This window comes from Colletotrichum lupini, chromosome 5, assembly GCF_023278565.1.
Source record: "Colletotrichum lupini chromosome 5, complete sequence".
Classification (NCBI taxonomy): Eukaryota; Fungi; Ascomycota; class Sordariomycetes; order Glomerellales; family Glomerellaceae; genus Colletotrichum; species Colletotrichum lupini.
In genome coordinates this window covers 5,141,585-5,159,344 of record NC_064678.1, presented here as the reverse complement: position 1 = coordinate 5,159,344, position 17,760 = coordinate 5,141,585, and the positions used below count along the sequence as shown (strand labels likewise).

General features: G+C 54.1%; 9 protein-coding genes across 9 annotated transcripts; 3 read left to right on the top strand and 6 right to left on the bottom strand.

Moving 5' to 3' along the window:
* Positions 1-69: 69 nt before the first annotated feature.
* On the bottom strand, positions 70-1,269 carry CLUP02_10958 (uncharacterized protein; the record flags this gene model as incomplete). Its single annotated transcript, XM_049289929.1, has 7 exons — positions 70-309; positions 485-619; positions 671-770; positions 822-896; positions 975-1,038; positions 1,117-1,198; positions 1,264-1,269. 7 exons carry the CDS (start codon positions 1,267-1,269, stop codon positions 70-72), a joined length of 702 nt encoding a protein of 233 aa, XP_049147074.1.
* A 1,224-nt stretch (positions 1,270-2,493) lies between these two features.
* On the top strand, positions 2,494-3,131 carry CLUP02_10957 (uncharacterized protein; the record flags this gene model as incomplete). Its single annotated transcript, XM_049289928.1, has 3 exons — positions 2,494-2,794; positions 2,900-2,992; positions 3,061-3,131. 3 exons carry the CDS (start codon positions 2,494-2,496, stop codon positions 3,129-3,131), a joined length of 465 nt encoding a protein of 154 aa, XP_049147073.1.
* Positions 3,132-3,678: 547 nt separating this feature from the next.
* On the bottom strand, positions 3,679-4,438 carry CLUP02_10956 (uncharacterized protein; the record flags this gene model as incomplete). The annotated part of the gene is made up of 4 exons (XM_049289927.1): positions 3,679-3,810; positions 3,878-4,043; positions 4,101-4,338; positions 4,429-4,438. The coding sequence occupies 4 exons, from the start codon at positions 4,436-4,438 to the stop codon at positions 3,679-3,681; spliced, it is 546 nt and encodes a 181-aa protein (XP_049147072.1).
* A 2,082-nt stretch (positions 4,439-6,520) lies between these two features.
* On the bottom strand, positions 6,521-7,597 carry CLUP02_10955 (proteasome A-type and B-type; the record flags this gene model as incomplete). Its single annotated transcript, XM_049289926.1, has 5 exons — positions 6,521-6,907; positions 6,966-7,178; positions 7,237-7,331; positions 7,453-7,515; positions 7,591-7,597. The coding sequence occupies 5 exons, from the start codon at positions 7,595-7,597 to the stop codon at positions 6,521-6,523; spliced, it is 765 nt and encodes a 254-aa protein (XP_049147071.1).
* A 787-nt stretch (positions 7,598-8,384) lies between these two features.
* On the top strand, positions 8,385-9,650 carry CLUP02_10954 (uncharacterized protein; the record flags this gene model as incomplete). The annotated part of the gene is made up of 1 exon (XM_049289925.1): positions 8,385-9,650. One exon carries the CDS (start codon positions 8,385-8,387, stop codon positions 9,648-9,650), a length of 1,266 nt encoding a protein of 421 aa, XP_049147070.1.
* Positions 9,651-9,780: 130 nt separating this feature from the next.
* CLUP02_10953 (phytanoyl-CoA dioxygenase) lies at positions 9,781-10,755 on the bottom strand (the record flags this gene model as incomplete). The annotated part of the gene is made up of 1 exon (XM_049289924.1): positions 9,781-10,755. The coding sequence occupies one exon, from the start codon at positions 10,753-10,755 to the stop codon at positions 9,781-9,783; it is 975 nt and encodes a 324-aa protein (XP_049147069.1).
* Positions 10,756-11,321: 566 nt separating this feature from the next.
* CLUP02_10952 (uncharacterized protein) lies at positions 11,322-12,189 on the bottom strand (the record flags this gene model as incomplete). Its single annotated transcript, XM_049289923.1, has 3 exons — positions 11,322-11,501; positions 11,566-11,930; positions 12,141-12,189. The coding sequence occupies 3 exons, from the start codon at positions 12,187-12,189 to the stop codon at positions 11,322-11,324; spliced, it is 594 nt and encodes a 197-aa protein (XP_049147068.1).
* A 1,424-nt stretch (positions 12,190-13,613) lies between these two features.
* Positions 13,614-13,784, bottom strand: CLUP02_10951 (uncharacterized protein; the record flags this gene model as incomplete). The annotated part of the gene is made up of 1 exon (XM_049289922.1): positions 13,614-13,784. A coding segment is annotated over one exon (171 nt), but the record flags the coding sequence as incomplete, so codon positions are not given.
* Positions 13,785-15,671: 1,887 nt separating this feature from the next.
* On the top strand, positions 15,672-16,931 carry CLUP02_10950 (SIS domain-containing protein; the record flags this gene model as incomplete). Its single annotated transcript, XM_049289921.1, has 1 exon — positions 15,672-16,931. One exon carries the CDS (start codon positions 15,672-15,674, stop codon positions 16,929-16,931), a length of 1,260 nt encoding a protein of 419 aa, XP_049147066.1.
* Between the last annotated feature and the right edge of the window lie 829 nt (positions 16,932-17,760).

Sequence of the window (17,760 nt, the reverse complement as noted above, 5' to 3'; positions counted from 1 at the left end):
TGGGGGAGAGCAAAGGGACGTACGACACTAGGGGAATTCGGTTCATGCCTGTCCGTCCGCCCCTCCCATTTAGGTATTCTTCCGGTCGTTGAGGAGGGATGAAGTCAGATCGATCGATGATGCTAGTGGGAAAACGGCATAGCAAGGGGAAGGAAGCGTAGCAAACACTCCGGGCAGAGGTTCTTTGAGGAAGTGATCAGGCGGGTGTTCGAGATGCAGCGGCTCTTTGCAGGAGCTTGGAGCTTGGGTAACCTCAAAGCGAACCAATCTGGAACCGCTCTTTGCTTGATCGAGGCTCAAACCACCATGCTAGGTACGGTGGGAAGCATGTAGGTAGACCGATCTCATTTAGGCTGCGCTTCTCGGCAGCCCAACCTTGTCGTCATGACCAAATACTATCGTCATTAATTGAACGGAAGAAGAAAGGAAGACTTAATGCTCGATGAACTATTACGGCTAGGTATCTGATTCCCAGCGGCAGCACTTCAGTCAATTGGCATCGATTGGACCTTGTTATGAAAATGCCGATACCAATTGAGTGCATTGGCTGGTTGAACTTCATCCAGACGACGTTCGCCGTGACCTGACCCGGTGACGAGGACAAGAATGAGATGAAATGCTGATTTCATGGGTATCTGACACCGCCAAAGAATAAATCCGATTGTCAAACCCCCGCCAAAACGGGCAATGTGAGATCGAAATCTGACATGGTAATCTGGGAGAGGAATGCAAGGTACCGCCCCAAGTCCAAAGCTTGCCCAGATCCAGCCCTCAAGTAGGTATTAGCCCGAAGCAAATAGCATCAAAGACCGCTTCTAGACCGTGCAAGGGGCCGAGATGTGCGGGGGGGCTGTGGCCTGTGGGGAAAGCTGATGTTGTGCTCATCTTGCGTGAGTCTGTCTGCGTTTGCAAAAGTCGTGCGTTTTAGACAATCCCACCATCACAAAGCTTCGCCCGTTCGCTAAGAGCATTACGGCGTGGTGCCGCTAGGCTGGCTATGCGGCTGCGAACGAGGGCCAGGAGGTGATGATTCATCGGCTTTGTTTGGTGATGTCAATGACTGGTCGAGCTAGGCCGGGCCAAGACGCAAATATGCATATTGCGGAGAGCACAGACTCCCCACGGCAGGAGCTTCTTGTCCGGAGGGAATGAGGGGAGATGCAATGATCTTCGCGTAATGATCGTTAGGGGAAGGAAACTGTAAGAAAATGTGAGATGCGGGTGGATTCATAGATATGTAGAACCGCGGAGCCCCTCCATCACGCTCATCGCTTTGCCCTACTTATCTTCCCTCATACTCTCCCCCCCCCCCCCCCCCCCAATTGATAGACGCTTGTCAGTCATGTTGGGCTGTGGGTCACTCGTTTCCAAAAAAAAAAAAAAACCCCCGTTTCAATAAGTTTGATGTGCTAGTGCATTCAGCCAGCCATAAGGGATATCAGGGTCTCGTCGGTGTTGACTTGACACCAATCATTCGACTTCTGACCATGCGCCGCTTGGCAACACGAGATATTTAACTGCCCGGCATTTGAGTAAATCTCAAGAGTCATGATACTCCACGTCGTCTACCGATGTTGCTCGTGTGACCGGCGCATCAGCCGTAGGATGAGATCCATTGTCTTGCATACGTGTAAAGGACCATCGTGGTCCCAGCAGCGAATGAGACGAGGATGGAGATACGTGCTTCTCCTGACTTAGTCCTAGGCCAGGCCATGTCGCCCACAACCCGCTGGCTGCGGGGGGCTACTCAGTTTCCGACTAATGCATCGCGTCTGTTTCCGAGTGAGACAATTCGGTCTGGCGTGAGAGTTTTAGCTTTCTAGCCGTTTTTATACAGAGTAGGACAACCCTATCAAGCTCAAGTTCGTGTTGCCAAAAGTCCCCGAGCTGTCTAGGATCATGACTAGATCATTGAATAGCTGGAGGAAAAAGTTAGCCATTGTAGCAAACCAGACGGTTCTGTTTCTGCAGTATCGTGAGAGGCCTCTTCACCGTTTTCACGATGATGGCTATTCTCGGTGACGATGCATCTTTCAGGTGAAGTCATTGGAAGCGTAAGTGTTGTCCGTGCCAAAGAAAAAGCATCGAACGAAGTCGGTGAGGTCAGCCGCTCGGCTAGTGCCGCCGCGGTCCCCATGTCAGATCGGACTTACCGTCCAATCACCACTCCCAGCGCGGCTGTCAAGGAAGAACGTACCCACCCTGCCGCGTGGCTGAGCTGAGGCTTCGCTCGGGCCCCTGCCCATCCCCAATCCGACTACACACCATCCCGTCCCAATTCCCCGTCCTCCGGACCGTCGGCATCCCATCGCAAACCAAACCAAACGAAACCCTCCTGCCCGTCAATTCTCACAATCAACCTTCAATAGAGCCTCAGCTGATGTAACCACACCTCACTCCAAATATCGAAACGAGGCTGAGAATCGAAACACCACATCCGCACGCACACAACACACACATCACTGCCGGGCTGCCCACCCGTCCTCCTTCAGAATGACATCACCGGACGCCCCCGAGTCCCAGCCTGCAGCCATCAACTATGTCGCCGGCTTCCTCCTCGTCGGCCTGGCGTGGGGCTTCACGACCCCGTTTATCCGCCGCGCCGCAAAGGACCACAATCCGCCCCCGCACCCGGTCCTCGACACCGACGCCGTCAAGAACAGCTGGCTCCGGAGCCGGGTGTACGGCGCCTTCTTCGGCGTCATCGACCTGTTGCGGAACCCGCGGTATGCCGTGCCGCTGCTGATTAACTTGACCGGAAGTGTTTGGTTCTTCCTACTCATTGGGCAAGCTGGTGAGTACCTTCATTTGCCCCCCCTTCATTCAAGCGCAATTCCTTCTGGAGTGAGGTAGAGATAGTGAGAGAGAAGAGTCTTGTGAATGACGGAGAATGTGCTAGAATTGAGTTTGACGGTCCCCATCGTCAACACCTTGGCGTTCCTCTTCACTGTCATTGGAGACTGGTGGGTTGAGAAGAAGGTCATTAGTCGAGGTAAGTGCGGACGTTCCAAAGATGAGGAAACCCTCTTCGATTGGTCACGATGGCTAAATGTGCTGCAGAAACCTTGGTCGGCATGGTGTTGTCTCTTTCAGGCATAGCGTTATGCGTGCACAGCAAAACGAAGTATTGATTCTGAATCTCTATGGTTTTTGGGGGCCGCTTTTTTTCCGAGAAGAGACAAGGTGCATGCATGAAATCTGTGTATACCGCTGTCTCGCTCGAGGTGCATAATGCAGGATGTGGTGTTTGGCATTCTCGATCCATGTAGAATATGTGTAATAAATATATACAGTAGAAGCGAACAACGTGCCTGCGCCAGGCAGCTTCAGTCATCTAAACTTCTACCGTTCGCCTCTTCTCTCCTATCACCATAACCTTCTTCTCTGTAGTCGTTGGGTCTGCCTGGACCTTCTTCCTGTTCAAGCGCGTCCAGCCCGCCCATGAAAAGCTAGTAATAATGCATTCCGCCGAAGAAAGAAGAGAAAGAAAGGAAAGAAAAATCATGATCGAAACGCTCGCTTCGTAAATGGTATCCTCCATGCGCCGTTTATGTCAAAGATCCGTCGTTCCCGATGCCGTCAGAAGAAACATTACTTTTTTGGTCTTGGGTCATCGAACATCCTCAGTCGTTTCAACTTCGTGAGTCTTCGTCTCATGGATACCATGACGGAGAGCCTTCACGGTCGACGTGCGCGGAGCCAGCGCTGCACAGCTCGTTGACTTGGGTCCTCAGCCGTCCAGCGGCCCATTGCGGCATCTGATGCCTGCAGTTCGTTGTAGATCGCCTCGTCGGTGACGGTAGCGAGCTCCTAGAGTCATCGTGTTAGTCCAAGCCGCCCAACCAGTCTCAGCACTCTCGGTATATCCCGAACTTACAGCTCTTAGCTGTTGATCACACGCTCTCAGATGCGATTGGTTTCTCGAGTTCGGTCGAGCGCCCTGCAGAATGCCATCCCTGTTGGTAACCCATCGCTGCGCAGCAGCTTGTCGTAGGTAAATCTTTTGGCACTCGTGTCTTCTGGAGAACGCGTCAAGCAGGCATCTGCAATATCAAAGTCAGCTTGCCTGCCGAAGGATCGGCCAGAATGATGTTTCCTACTGCCTCAGCTCCGCCTTCTCCTGCTCAAGGGTCCCGCCACTTGCTTGTGGAACGCTGGTGTCGGCGGCGCAGTTGAGAATGTGCTGCCCATCGAGGGAGCATTGGCGCAAAGCCGCCCAGCCTTCTGTGTAGTAGTCTTCCATGTTGCTGGGGTCTGTGGGTGCTGCTGCGATGTAGTATTGTAAAGTACGGAAATCGGAGAGCACTTCGGCAACTCTCGTCGTTCGATAGTCATTCACTAACAAGAACATTAGACGCGAGCGCACCACGAGAGCCAATGCCATCCGGAACACATCCTATGGATGGACTTTGACGTATTGCAACTTACATCCGTCCATTATGATGGTACGTAGGGTAGATTGGTACTATTAGTAATCAAAGGAAATCTGATGTGAAGGAAATAAGTCGAATGAATAGAAAGTAGATAGAAAGATTAGTGCCAGATTAGCGAATGAGAGGCTGTTGCTTCCGAGAACCATGAAACACTGGATGGAGCATGATGATCGACATCAAACTTGAACGCCACGCTGTTTTCCTTTTGTATGTTCTGGACGGCCTCCAAAGGACACGAGAAATCAACCGCGAAGGTTTACGGAGCGTAGTCCGAATCAAGGTCAAGCCTGGCTCCCGTCAGGAACCATGAACCAGAACCCATGCCCGGGTCCTTCGAGCGGAGGGAGCTCCATAGGGATGCATGAGATCATTGAGAGGGTTGTGTCCAATGAACCCTTGGTTCATCTGTTCGAACATCCACGGCCCCCCCAGTTCGCTGATAGGGCTAGCTGACGAATCGGAAAATACACGCCGGGGTACTGGCAGTTGGGATGGCTTTGCAAGCTCAAAGCTAGACGGAGACCCTAGCCAAGCTGGTGGCATACCCCCGGTTCCCGGCAAGATGATGCGATAGAGACACTTTTCTGGATATCGTGGAGGGCCAGGAGGCCTTGGAATGATGCCAACTTGCGTCTTGAAAGCCTGTAAGACCACGTTCCAGCCCTGGACGGCTATCAGAATTGACGATAGTCTGGTGTGTAAGGTGGGCAGGTCAGCATGCGGGATCATGGCTGCGGCCACTCAACATGGGCCGGACAAGGCTGCATGGGATGTGAGACCTGGGCCGGGAAGAGGGTGGGAAGATCTGGGACGGTGGGATGGAACGAGCACATGGTCTTCGTCGGCAGGCAGCCGGGGGGGGGGGGGGGGGGAGGGTCCCAAGATGGGATGACGGAGGAAAAAAAACCACAAAAAACCGACGAGCCTCCATCGAGTCCATCAAAAGCGAGTCTTTTCTCCGGTAGAACGGACAGGTCGGTGACAGGGATGCGGAATAAGGTAAGGCTGGTGGATCTTCAGCTGCATCCACACTAGACTTGGCGGCCGGAAGGGGAAATGGGCTGGAGCTTTGCATGCAGTGCTGCTCCACAGCTTCGTGGCGTGACGGGGATAATGACCAATTAAACGTCGAAACTGTGACGTTTGCCCACGGCTGGCACGTTTGGCACGTTTTATTCCAGCTGAACCAGTATCGTAGGACCGTCACCCGCATTAGGCCCCCGTCCCCGTTCCCCTTTGCGACCTAGCAGAAGGCTGACTGGGAGACTCGGGAGGTGTTTTCCTTCCGGCACTCATTTGCTGTGAAAAGGACTGGTCGGGAGCTTTTGGGGGCTGATATCTCCAGCTCTGACTCGGGACGCCATCTTCCTAGAGAACGGTCATCCATGTCTCGGCCTCGTGAACTCTGCAGCCCCCAATAAAGGAAACATGGCCTTGCATTTGCACAGCATTTCTGACTTCGGGTCGCTGAGCAATCAGGAGCTCTCAATGGACCAACCTGCAATTATTAATGTCCTTAATCATCTGCAATTTTTGCTTTTTTGGAGAAGTCGACTCACTTAATACCACTGGCCGCCCTATGAGACCGTTTCACGACACCTTGACAGCCTCATGGGAGTATCCGGCGCCCGTTATTTGATAATGCTCCCACAGTTTGACCGGGCCATATGAGTGCTCATATTTTCTCCTGTCTCATATCCCCTCGTCAAGGTAATGTCCGGCGCAAACTCCGTGAGTCACGGTATCCGCTGGCCTCGGGCAAGCCATGACTTTCCCAGCATGCCTACTCGATCAGCACTCAGCCAAGCCACAAATTGCAGCACGAACGCTTTCGTATCGATAGCCGTTGGATTGATCATGGCAGTATCTTCCAAATGTCTTGATCTATAGTGGTTGGTAGGCTCGCTAGTAGTACAATCGTGTGCGGGGATCTCGGTTCGTGGGGCTTTAAACTTGATTCTCATCTGTAATATCCCGCAAACTTCATGCGTGATCTGGCCTGTCAACGCATCAGTGTCACTTTGGACTGAGCATCCGCCGCACCAACCATTCCCAGCTTCCACCGGCCGGAATGTGTTTCTTCCACCTCAGTCCTTCTCCGCAATCGCCTGTAACCGTTCGTCGATCTCATCTTCGGTCAGGATGCGGAAGCCGGGATCGGTGCCCTCCTTGCCGTCGGCACGAGGTCCTCCAACAATGCCGATTTCGATCTCGCCCTTCTTAAAGTCCATGCTCAGGACAGTGCTGAGCGTCGTGATAGCGAGCTCAACAACTTCCGTCCAGTCACCAGGGGCGTGCTCCTTGTTGCGCAGCTTCTTCTCCAGGTGGTTGAGAGCCTCCTGCTGCTTGGGTCCGGCGGCAGTACCCTTGTAGCCAATGTAGTAACCGGCGGGATCGCACTTGAACAGCTGAGGACCGAACTCAGAGTCCAAAGAGATGAGCGTCGTCGCAACACCGTACGGGCGCATGTAGGCCTATACCACTCGTCAGTTCCTGTTCTCACCGCCACCTCGAAGTTTGCATTCTGCTCACTCTTTGTGTGTAGACCTGGCTGATGTTGGCCAGCCTCTTTGCCAGGGCATCGGCGGGCATTTCATAGCCGTACTTGTAGCGGAACTCTGCTGCCTCGCCCTGGGCACGCTGGGAGAAGGCGCGGGCATCGGCGATGGAGCCCGTGATCACGCATCCGACAGATGGAGAAAGCTGGAAGAGATGGGAGACGGAGGCGGGGTCGATGAGTTTATCCTTGTACCTGGGTCAGTTCCTCTCCCTCTACGGGCAACTCAGCTGATTCTCGACCTACAGGGACCTTCTTCTGAGACAGGACAACGGCGCAGTCCTTGCCTCTGACGCCTATCGACATAATGTTGGCGGCTGTGATTGCCTTGAAGGCATATTCTATTCGGCATCGGTTCGTTAGTCCCATCGACTATTTCCAGCCCAGGTCGTTTCGAGCCCCGCATGACGGCATCACCACAGGGAGGGGCAATCGGTTTGTAGGGAAGGAGACTGCACATACCGACTTGGTACAATCTTCCCTGCTCGGAGAAGATCGTAATGTGTCGGTCGTAAGCTGAGCCACCTGAGTGAGGGAAGACATGTTAGCTATGGTGGGCTTTCACAAGTGTTGGGGCCAGCTATCGTAGGACGGACGCACCCGACATCTTGGCGGTATTGCTGTGGTTGTATTGATCAAATTAAGTCGAAGAAAATCGTGGTCGGTCGTCAGTAGCTTGAAAGAGTCGTTGAAGGGTGGAAGGTCGAGGTGGGTGTCGTCAATGAAGTCGGGGTTGAGCTCTAGCGGAGCTCTTGGATGTCGACGCGTTTGCAGGAGCTTGCCTGGAGCAGAGGCAACGACAGCGGCGGGAAGCTCCCGGCCTGGGCTAGAAGGCTGAGTGGATGCCTTGCACCCGGGCTCATTCTGTAAGGCAACAACTCTCGCACGACGTAGAGCTTACATAAGGCTGCTCCGACGGCTGCTTACCACAGCACGTGCTGAGACCAATACTGAAGCGGCACTCTCCAGTACGTACACCAATTGACTAGGGAGCAGCGGGGCACCCCTGTCCAGTGGGAACGACAACGCATCTCTGCTGCCAAAATTTTGGCTGGGCAGTATTCAGAGCCAGAGAAAAAAAAAGTATTGGGACCATTCCCGATACTCTCTTTTCAAGTGTCAAGCACCATCCATTGCGCCCAATAGGACTGCGGTATACGAGGCCACAGCATTCCAATCGAATAAGCCAATCGCACGTGGAAAACATCGAAGCGGCCCAATTCTGCATTTGTTGCTTGTCTCGTCAGGCCAAACGCGCAGAAACGCAAATTCCGATCCAGCAGCGGCCCGAGGAAGCAGCAGCAGCAGCACCCCTCCCTTCAGAGGAAATCCGATAGACAAAGCCGGTCACAGCAAAGAGCAAAAAAAAAAAGAGGGTGTGCCCGCTGCCCGTCATGTCCTCCGCACCAAACGTCCCGGCCTGGAAGCGATTGGGCCTCAAGCTCAAGCAGCCCGCATCCGGCGCAGAGATTGGCGGCCCTGCTCCTGCCGAGGGATCGAAGCCCAACGGGCAACAACACCACGACCGGGACGCCAGCGGTCCCGTCGTCAACGCCGCCTACGCCTCGCCGGCCGCCGCCGCCGCCGCCAAAAGGAAACGTCTCGATCAGCCTACTCCTCCCCCTGCGTACAACTCCAACTCCCCCTTCAAAAGGACCCGCACCGACGGCGACAGCAATGCAACTCCGACCCTGAGGAAGCAAAAGTCCGTGACCTTTGCCGACGACGTCAAAAAGACCACTACCGCCGTCGACCCCAAGAAGAACAAGAAGAAGAGCAACAAGCCGGCCAAGCCAGCGACCCAGCAGCCGACTGCCGATATCAAGCCCTCCCTTGAGTACCTCAGGACCTGGAAGTCCGCCCGCCAGTCGTGGAAGTTTAACAAGAACCACCAAACGATCCTGATGAAGCGGGTATTCCACGCCGATGCGATCCCGTCGAGCGATATTGGCACCTTTTACGAGTACATCCAAGACCTCAAGGGCTTCACCCGGTCGAGGCTGCGGGAGACGGCGGCGGAAGTCAAGAAGGAGGACGCCGAGAAGGGCAAGGCTGCCTTCCCCGTAGGCACGCCGGACATGGATTCGAAGCAGTCAGAGTACGAAAAGGTACTGGCTGGCCTCATGCAGCTCGGCAATGGCGCTGGCTCCAAGAGAAAGCGCTTCGACGAGGCCGGCTTCGTGTCCAAGTCTACAGACGTCGCCATTACCCAGAGGGTCATCAAGCGCATGCGTGCCGAGACGATATTGGAGGAGCTGTCTGACAGCGAGGATAGCGATGCCATGACCATCGATACCGAGGAGACTGCCCCTCCTCCCCAGGCGGCTGCGTCTCAGGAGGATGAGTCTGCTGACAAGCGGGTCAAGCTCAACGATGGCACAACGAAAGAAAAGGCACCCCGCCGTCGCAAGAGACGTACCAACGTTGACGAGTCGAGCTCTGAGGAATCGTCTGATTCAGACTCTTCGGACTCGGACAGCGACAGCGATTCCGAGGACGAGTCGGACAACGCGAGTGAAGTACAGCGCCAGGCTGCCCAGCGTGAAGCCGAGACTTCGAGTGAATCTTCCTCGTCGTCGGAAGAGGAGGACGACAGCAGCGAGGATGATAGCGAGGAAGAGGAGGAGGCCCCCAAGAAGCGGACGGGGTCGAAGAAATAGTGACACTATTTAATTGTCTGTCCCAGTACACCACCTCGATGTCAGGATATAGAGGATGTTATGTCTATTGATTTCATTAGGAGCAGACTGAGTCTCCATCAAAGGAATACCCACGAGTTTCTATCTCCACTCAAGAAGAATACAACCTGGTGAACCCAGCCTTGGGCGGCTGCAGCCAGTTTCTCTCGTCATACTTGTTCCCCTCTCCCTCAATGACGTGGAACGTGTAAATAATGCGCCCCTTCTGACTCAAGTTCTTCTCGCTCTTGTGCAGCAAGTTACCGTGAATCAACACCAAGTCCCCAGCCTTGACCTCCCCGGGCACATACTTGCCCTCCCCAGCCTTCTCCTCCTCGCTCGCCTTCTCGGCGCCGTACACATCGCCAGGCGGGAACCGCGGGCCCTCATTGTCCACCATCTCCGTCCCCGCGTTCCCGGCCTTGCGCACGAGCCGGCTCGACACGGGCGCCCAGCGGTGCGAACCGGGGAGGAAGCTCAAACACCCGTTCTCGAGTGTCGCGTCCTCGAGAGCGTACCAGAAGCCCACGGCGGACGGCGGATCCGTGTACAAAAAGGTAGAGTCCTGGTGCGGGGGCACGGCGCCACCAATCTCGGGTTGCTTGCAGATGATCATGCTCTGCAGGCACCGCGGGTCCCGGAACCCGAGGCTGCGGGCCACGGCGGCCGGCTTACCGCGGACGGGGCCGCTCCCAGCACCGCCGGTAGCAGAAGACGCGGGGTCAGAGATGGCGGCAAAGGGCGGGGAGAGGACGTGCAGGTAGTGGCCAATCTTATTGATGGCACGGGCTTTGGGTTTCACGAGGTTGCCCTCGTCGTCAAAGGCATCCTCCTCGAAGAAGAAGCGGACCTTGTCGCCCGAGGAGAGAAAGTAGTCGTCGCCGACGTGGTCCGCCTTCTCGCCGGTGGAGAAGCGCGTCATGGGGTGGTCGGCGAGGGAGAAGTTGTCCAGCAGGGAGTGGGTCTCGGCGAGGAGGCCGGAGACCGTCTCCGGGGATAGGGCGCCGGGGATGATGAGGTAGCCGTCGCGGTGGAAAGATTCGAGTTGCTCCGGGGTGAGACCCTCGTCTTGTGCGGGGACGGTCATGGTGATGAGTCGTGTATAGGGTGATAAGAAAGCGGGGTCAAGCTCGGATCCAGAGATTTGAGAAGACTGAAACTATTCTGTTGTTTCTGAGCGGGAAATGCTTGAGAGAAGCCAGTTGTATCCTGTGAGATTTGACAAACTCGCATGGGCTCATTTGAGTTTCGCAGTGGCGCACCGTTTGATATTGGGCGGGAGAGATGGGTATGTGGATGCGGGGATGCGGCGGGTCCCGAATACATTAGCCCGCGCTTATCAACATCGCCTCACTGCGTCACTTTTAGACATTCGGCACAACTTTGCAGTCCAGTAGAAGGTAAAAGTCGTGTATTCTGTGTTGTATACCTAGATTATATGGCGCATATACCAGATGCACCACTCTCGTCACATCATTTCAAGCCGCTTCAAATTTTCAAGTATGAAAACTCCTTCATCATGTAAGCTAACGGGAAGAAAATGAGATAAAACACATGCACCCCCTTGAAGGCAAATGAAGACGCCGGTTTTCTGTATGCGCGACGATTCGAAAGCTGATTCTAAACCCAGTTTTGGATTATTGGACATGCCGATTACGGCATGGGGTCGTTGAGGAACTCGTAGCCCTCCTCTGGCGGAAGCACAAAGGCGGAAATGGCCAATCCAGCGGCACACAGAATCGAAATTGAAGCGCTCACGGTACACAAGATCCAGGAGGAGTCCAGCCCCCAGCCAGGAACCTGGAACTGCTCGTCGTTGTCGTAAAGATATGCCTGTGAGGAAGGTCACGATATTTAGCATTGCTCTCGTGCCCGGCGCATTCAGCAGGCCACTTACCACGATGCCCATCAGCGTGAACTCGATGGCCGCAACAAACACTAGAAGCCCGCCAAGAACTGTCCAGCCTGTTTCACGCTTGTACTTGCCGCCGCCCATAATGACAAGGAACGTGACGATGGACGCCAGATGCAGAATAGTCGAGAAGGAGGCAAGGAAGCCGACAGAGCGCCACATGGAACAGAAATAACGTTCGCCATTTGCACACAGCTCCTCGGTCGGAAACACCTGGCAAGGTTCGTCGAACCCAGTGGAACAAGATCGATGGAGACCGATGTGTTTTGAGTATTCCTTGCCCTCGGCGGTCGTCACGGTGTACGTGACCCAGTGGGGGAGCGTAATAGACGCAATAATCATCGCCGTCGCTAGAACGTAAAAGTCAGCATCGTCCGCAATATTTCCACCACATTCTTGGAAGCATTTGTTATCGTTTCTCCCCTCCGTTCTGCTGTAGCTGTGTGTCGTCGCAGGCCTCCGAAGTGAGGTGCGCTCACAAAAACAGCGATGACGATGCTGGGTGGATCCCTCTGCTTTGGGTTCTGGGAGGGCGGGCGCAAGGCAAAGATGCAACTTACCAGCGACAAAGGCCACGAGGGCGGCGCTGTAGACGGAGACTCGTGTCATCTTTGCGAATCGACAACTGTATAAAAACAGATCACTGTAGAGTGTAGCAAGGTCGTTGTTGTTCTCTTTTCCCTCCTTTCTGCCTGGGAAGAAAAGAAGATGGGTGAGGCAAGAATTGCAGATGGCCAAATTGCCTTGGAAGGAACAACTGGATCTGGGATGGGAAAGCTGGGGGGGTTGTCTACCAGCGATTGGTGGTGGCCAGACCGGTCGTCGTTATGACGCTACTTGCCCGATTCGGGAAACCGTGGGCAAGGACGCGCGAGGTGTGGTGGGCTTGCAACACCGGTTACGTAGGTAAGATACATCTGTCACCATACACTATGGTGCAAATCAAAGGTACCTTTCCGCGACAGCAGGAGAACAGCTACAGGCAGTTGCAGCTAAGAGTTGCAGCGAACATGCATGTCACGGGGCACCTGCCACACCATCCCGCTCTCGTCTCTCTCTCTCCCATCCCATCTTGCGATGCTTCACTGCCACTGCCTGCCGCTCGCTGCTGCGGCCGTCACCTCTCATCTCATAGATCACCAACTGCCCCCTCCCCACTACTGCAACCGCCGTGTTTCTGACCAGCAAAGATTCCACTGCCTGGGTGCCATCGCTGGCTCAGTGTTGACCCGAAATTGTTAGTGATGGACAAAGCACCATCTCATCTTGTTTTCCCTCACCTTAGCGACACCTTGGTCTTCACCGCTCGATCCTGCACGGATCGCTGTCTGATGGAAGCTCAAGCTATCACTCTATGATGCAGTCCAGCTTCGTCGCAGCCTACCCTCTCTCCCACCAGCAACTCCGGGAAGAACACGCTGTCAGGAAGACGAATGCGCCCGTGAGTCATGATCCAGATATCGTTGGATTCAAGAGTTCATAAGACATATTCCGGACGACGAAATTGAGGCAATGTGTCCTTCTTATTCGACTGCCTAAACCAACCAGGCCTGCCGTGCTAACCGCCTGCGAAACCCCAGCTCTGTCAGACAGTCAGACAGCCAGACAGTCAGACATCTGGATCGTGGGGGTTGGGAAGTAACAAACAATAAGACCGTTATCTGCACCCGCTCTCGAAGTCATGCATGTCCAATCTGCAAAACCGACTCCTAGCACCAGAAAAGAACCAATGCATTCGCTGGTTGACATGAAATTGGAACTACTGCGAAAGTCGGCCCCGGACTTACCCATCTACCGTCTTTCCATCAGCTCAAGCCCAGCCTCAAAGAACAATTCACCCCTGCTCCCACCACAACGGAGCCCTGCCCATAAGCTGCCTTGGCATGATACGCCTGCCTAGCTTGTCTGCTTGTGCAAGCACCAGAGATTGAGTCTACGCCAGATCGCCGATCGTCGTCGAATGCCAGACACCCGAGAACTCAAATCAGATTATCAACCCCCTTTGTCAACACCGCTTGTCCCCATCGGAAATTCTACGAAATGGTGCAGGTTATCGATACTGTGGAAATGAAGCCTTTCCTGTTTCCGGTACCTACATCTGTGGACAGCACGAGTTGCCAGCCGTTATCACAGCCTCCACGTGCTGGCGTGTCCTGTTGGCCGCTGACCTTACCTCGGTGAGTCCGTATGTGTTCGGGCCACACGATATCTCCGGCCTACTAGCCCGGGGTGCATTTCGAAGGTGCCCGTGCCGCGGGGAAGCATGGGAACTGAGGCTCAGGGCCACGATGACAGCCGCGCCAAGCTGCATAATCGCAAGGAATTAGGCATTGTGAAAGCGACTACAATGAGCGGTAATCCTTTGATCTGCGCTCCTTGGGGCTCTAGAACTGACTCAAGGTGCTCTTTATCAAATATTCTTACAACACAGCATGATATCCGCAAGTTGCAACCCCCAAGATACCCAAGGCGGCATGGTTCGTCCGGGATCAACTTTCACTGGCGATGCGCAGACCTGATGCTGCTCTATGGTTGGCTCTGGAGTCATTTGCACCAGTGATCACCGTTATACTAATCCTCAACTCCCGCACACTCAGATTTAGAGAACCGTGTTGCTTATGGGCACCTTGATTGGCTAAGCGCTGTTTCTCAAACAATTCTCCAGTCTTCATAGAGAACACGCTGATTACCAGCAGCAACGTTGGGCTGATGATGCACGCGCCTCGAGAAAGACTTTGTGTCGCAAATCACAAACTGAGAGCTGAGAATTCTGCAATTGCAGAGTCACGGCAACCTTCAAAAATACTCTGCATCGAGAGCGGATCGCTACTCCATCCATCGAGCGGAGACCGGGCCTTTTGCGGTCTTGTCAATTGCTCAGGGCCCAGGGTGCTGGCTGTCAGTGCCCTGGGCGATCTGTTTACCCTAGAAAAAGTTCGACCGAAATCTCCGCAGAAATCCGATCTACGATCTCAACAGCAGCGAGACAGCGTATTCTAGAATCTTTTGCGGCATTGCTAGGCAGCTGCAATAGGTAGCCAGCTGAAGCGGTCAAGCGGGAATTAACGATAGAAAGTCTGCTCGGAGCTTCATATTAAGGGGGTGGTCGATTCTGGCATATGTCAAAAGCACGCATCATCGCGAGGCTAGGCCGCATCGATATACAAAATCCATGCTTGAGAAACATCGAGGGATCATAGACTCGCGGAACCCCACCAGAAGAACCAGGCTCGGGCTGCTTGTGATGCCGACCTCCTATCGCGCTTGGGGCAAAGCTTCTTTATCGCCCGTATCTTTGTTCGGTCTGTCTGCTCTGACTCAATTGCCCGGAAGCGGTGGGAGCGCCATCTACGTCCACAGTCCTCATCCTATGGAGGAAGGCTTGTGTCGTCCCTGGCTAGCAAGCCTATTCTTCCCGGATCTGATTACCAACCCATGCTTTCTCGGGAACCATTCACCGCGCTTCGTTCGATCACGCCAGAGGCAGGGCATGCAGAACCATCCCTCCAAAGCGCGACATGCCGCACCAAAGATGGGTTTATCGGCCAGTCAAGGAACCGGATCGGGGCGAGCTACCCACAACGCCTGAAGCTAAGTCAAGGGTAGCCCCGAATGGAGGGGACAGCAATTAAGGTGAGTTTGGGAAGGTCACCTCGCTTCAGCGCAGGGTCCTCGGTCTCTCTACAATAACTTACGTAGTCCATTTTTGTTTTCTTCCTCTCGTACTCGACCGCGCGCTTCGGACAAAATCCCATAATCCCCCGAGCTGCGAATCCTGAACGTCATGGAGTTTTCTCACAACCTTGATCTTGACTCCTGCTGCTCCCCGCGACTCAATTTTAGGTGATTCAAGCCCAGCTTCGGTACTTTTCAAACGCAGAAGTGTCCATTACTATTCGGACCCAGGAACTCGAAGCAAGAGCTTATCGCACAAATCTGGTCCACGGCGGATACCCAGTCTACATTGATCGATAACGATAACGAGGTTGACGATTTGCTTATTGAGCGACGACACAGATCTTTGCGCCCATACACGGAGTGCAATTAGTAGTGGTAGTCACCGCTCACGAAGAGGACATTATCTTATCAATATGGGTGATCAACGTCATCACATGGAGCACCGACCGGTGCAAAACAGCGCGGTCTTTGTGCTCGGCGCAAATCACTGCGACTCAATTCCACCTCCCTCGCCTCCTTCACCACCAGTCTCACCCCCAGAAGATGGCTTTTTGGAAGAATTGGAAGAACTCAGCCTCGGATCGCCCGACGACCTTCCCGAGAGCGACGAAAGCTCCGCCAAAATCCAGGACAGACTTCATGCCGCAACACACGTTCTCAAGACAGAAGCCGCAGCGCTGAGGTCAGTCGCCAACTTATATGAGACAGACCCCGTTGCTCGGGACGGCTTCAACAGAACAGTGGCGGCCATCACAAGGCACAAGGGTGAAAAGGGAAAGCTCATCATTACCGGCGTCGGAAAGTCGGGTCACATTGCGAACAAGTTGGTTGCGACATTCAACAGCCTTTCACTCACATCCGTGTTTCTGAACCCGATTGATGCGCTTCACGGCGACTTGGGCATTATCCAGAAACACGATATTCTTCTCTTCATCACATTCTCCGGAAAGACCTCCGAACTTTTCAGCCTATTACCACACTTGGACAAGCCGTCATCATTAGTCATCCTCACCGGACATACGAGACCTGACACGTGCGAGCTTATCAAACTCAGACCGGATACGATCCTTCTCCCAGCACCAGTCCACGAAAGTGAGACATCGTCATTTGGTGTCTCGGCTCCGACAACGTCCACAACGGTCGCCTTGGCCGTCGGCGATGCGCTTGCCATTGCCGCCGCGCAGGAGCTGCACCCGAGCGTTGCACAGGTGTTCTCCAAGAACCATCCGGGTGGTGCGATTGGGGCCGCGTTCCGGAAACCTCAGACAATTCTGGACTTGTCCGTTCCATGGGTGGACATTGATGACTCGGAACACCTTTGCGTGGATCGCAGCGTCGGTGCAGATCTCTTCCGGGCTGCTTACGACTCGCCGTCAGGCTGGGTGCGTGTCGGCGATGCTGTAGCATCGCCGAGTCGCATCAGGAAGTTGGCAACGGTGGACTTCACACGGTCTCTGAGAGACATCCCGCATCTGTTGGTACCGAGGGCAGAGATGCTCTCCATCTCTTCCGGGACAACGATACGTCGTGCCGTAGACTTCGTGAGAAGCATGCAAGGCGCCGCGGATGACGGCGAGTACGTTTGTAATTCGGACTCTCTTCTAGCTGTTTTGGACCATGGCGACATGGTTGGCGTTTTGGAAGCTGGCAAGCTGTTGGAATGGAAAGATTGAGAGGGCGCATTTGGGTTTTCACTGTAGGCATCTTGTATGTCCGTTCGGGATCACATGCTCGTACCGGGTACGAATCTTGTCATTGTTTCACACCTGCCCATGCTGGCGATACGCGGGCGGAGCGTTCATTTAAGCGGAAATCATCTGGGAGAATCATGTCTAGCCTCTTGAAGTTGGCTTTACGACACTGTCTTTAGACGCTGGGAAACTGGATCAGGGCCAAAATTGAGTCCGCTGAGTGGCATGGCGACTATGCCCAACCTTTTGCGTTCCCGAAGCTTTCTCTTGTGACTATCAAACTACGCTCATTCAGTTGATGCTGCCTCTGTGGATTGATGCCCAACTACCTGCAGCCTCATTACGAAACAGAGTTATCAGGTACTTTGCGAAGATGAGCTGAGGTAAGCTACAGACAATATCCCTCCTACGAGCTCAGCGCGTCATCGAAGCTGTCTAGCCCAAGTCTAGCCCAAGTTCTCCCTTCGGAGTGTACTCCGCAGTACTGCGCACAAAGTAGAAAGTCGGGGAACGCCCACTCTGAATGACTATGTGATGTGTGGAAAAAAAAACTCTATTTAGAAGTGGTCCCCAGCCTCCCTTCGGTGATGCCAGCCAGGTCAATGAATCCACCTTTGGGCTTTCGAGTTTTCGAAAGCTTGCCCGAGACTCCATCATTACAGTGCGTGAGAACATTGTCATTCTGGGCGGCAATGGCAACGAGCAGAAAGAAACTATCATTACTGGTGAATGGAGATGGGGACTTGGAAGTACTTCATGGATCCCAAGACCGGAATGGGATTGATGTCATAGGGAGCTAAATGGGGGCTCG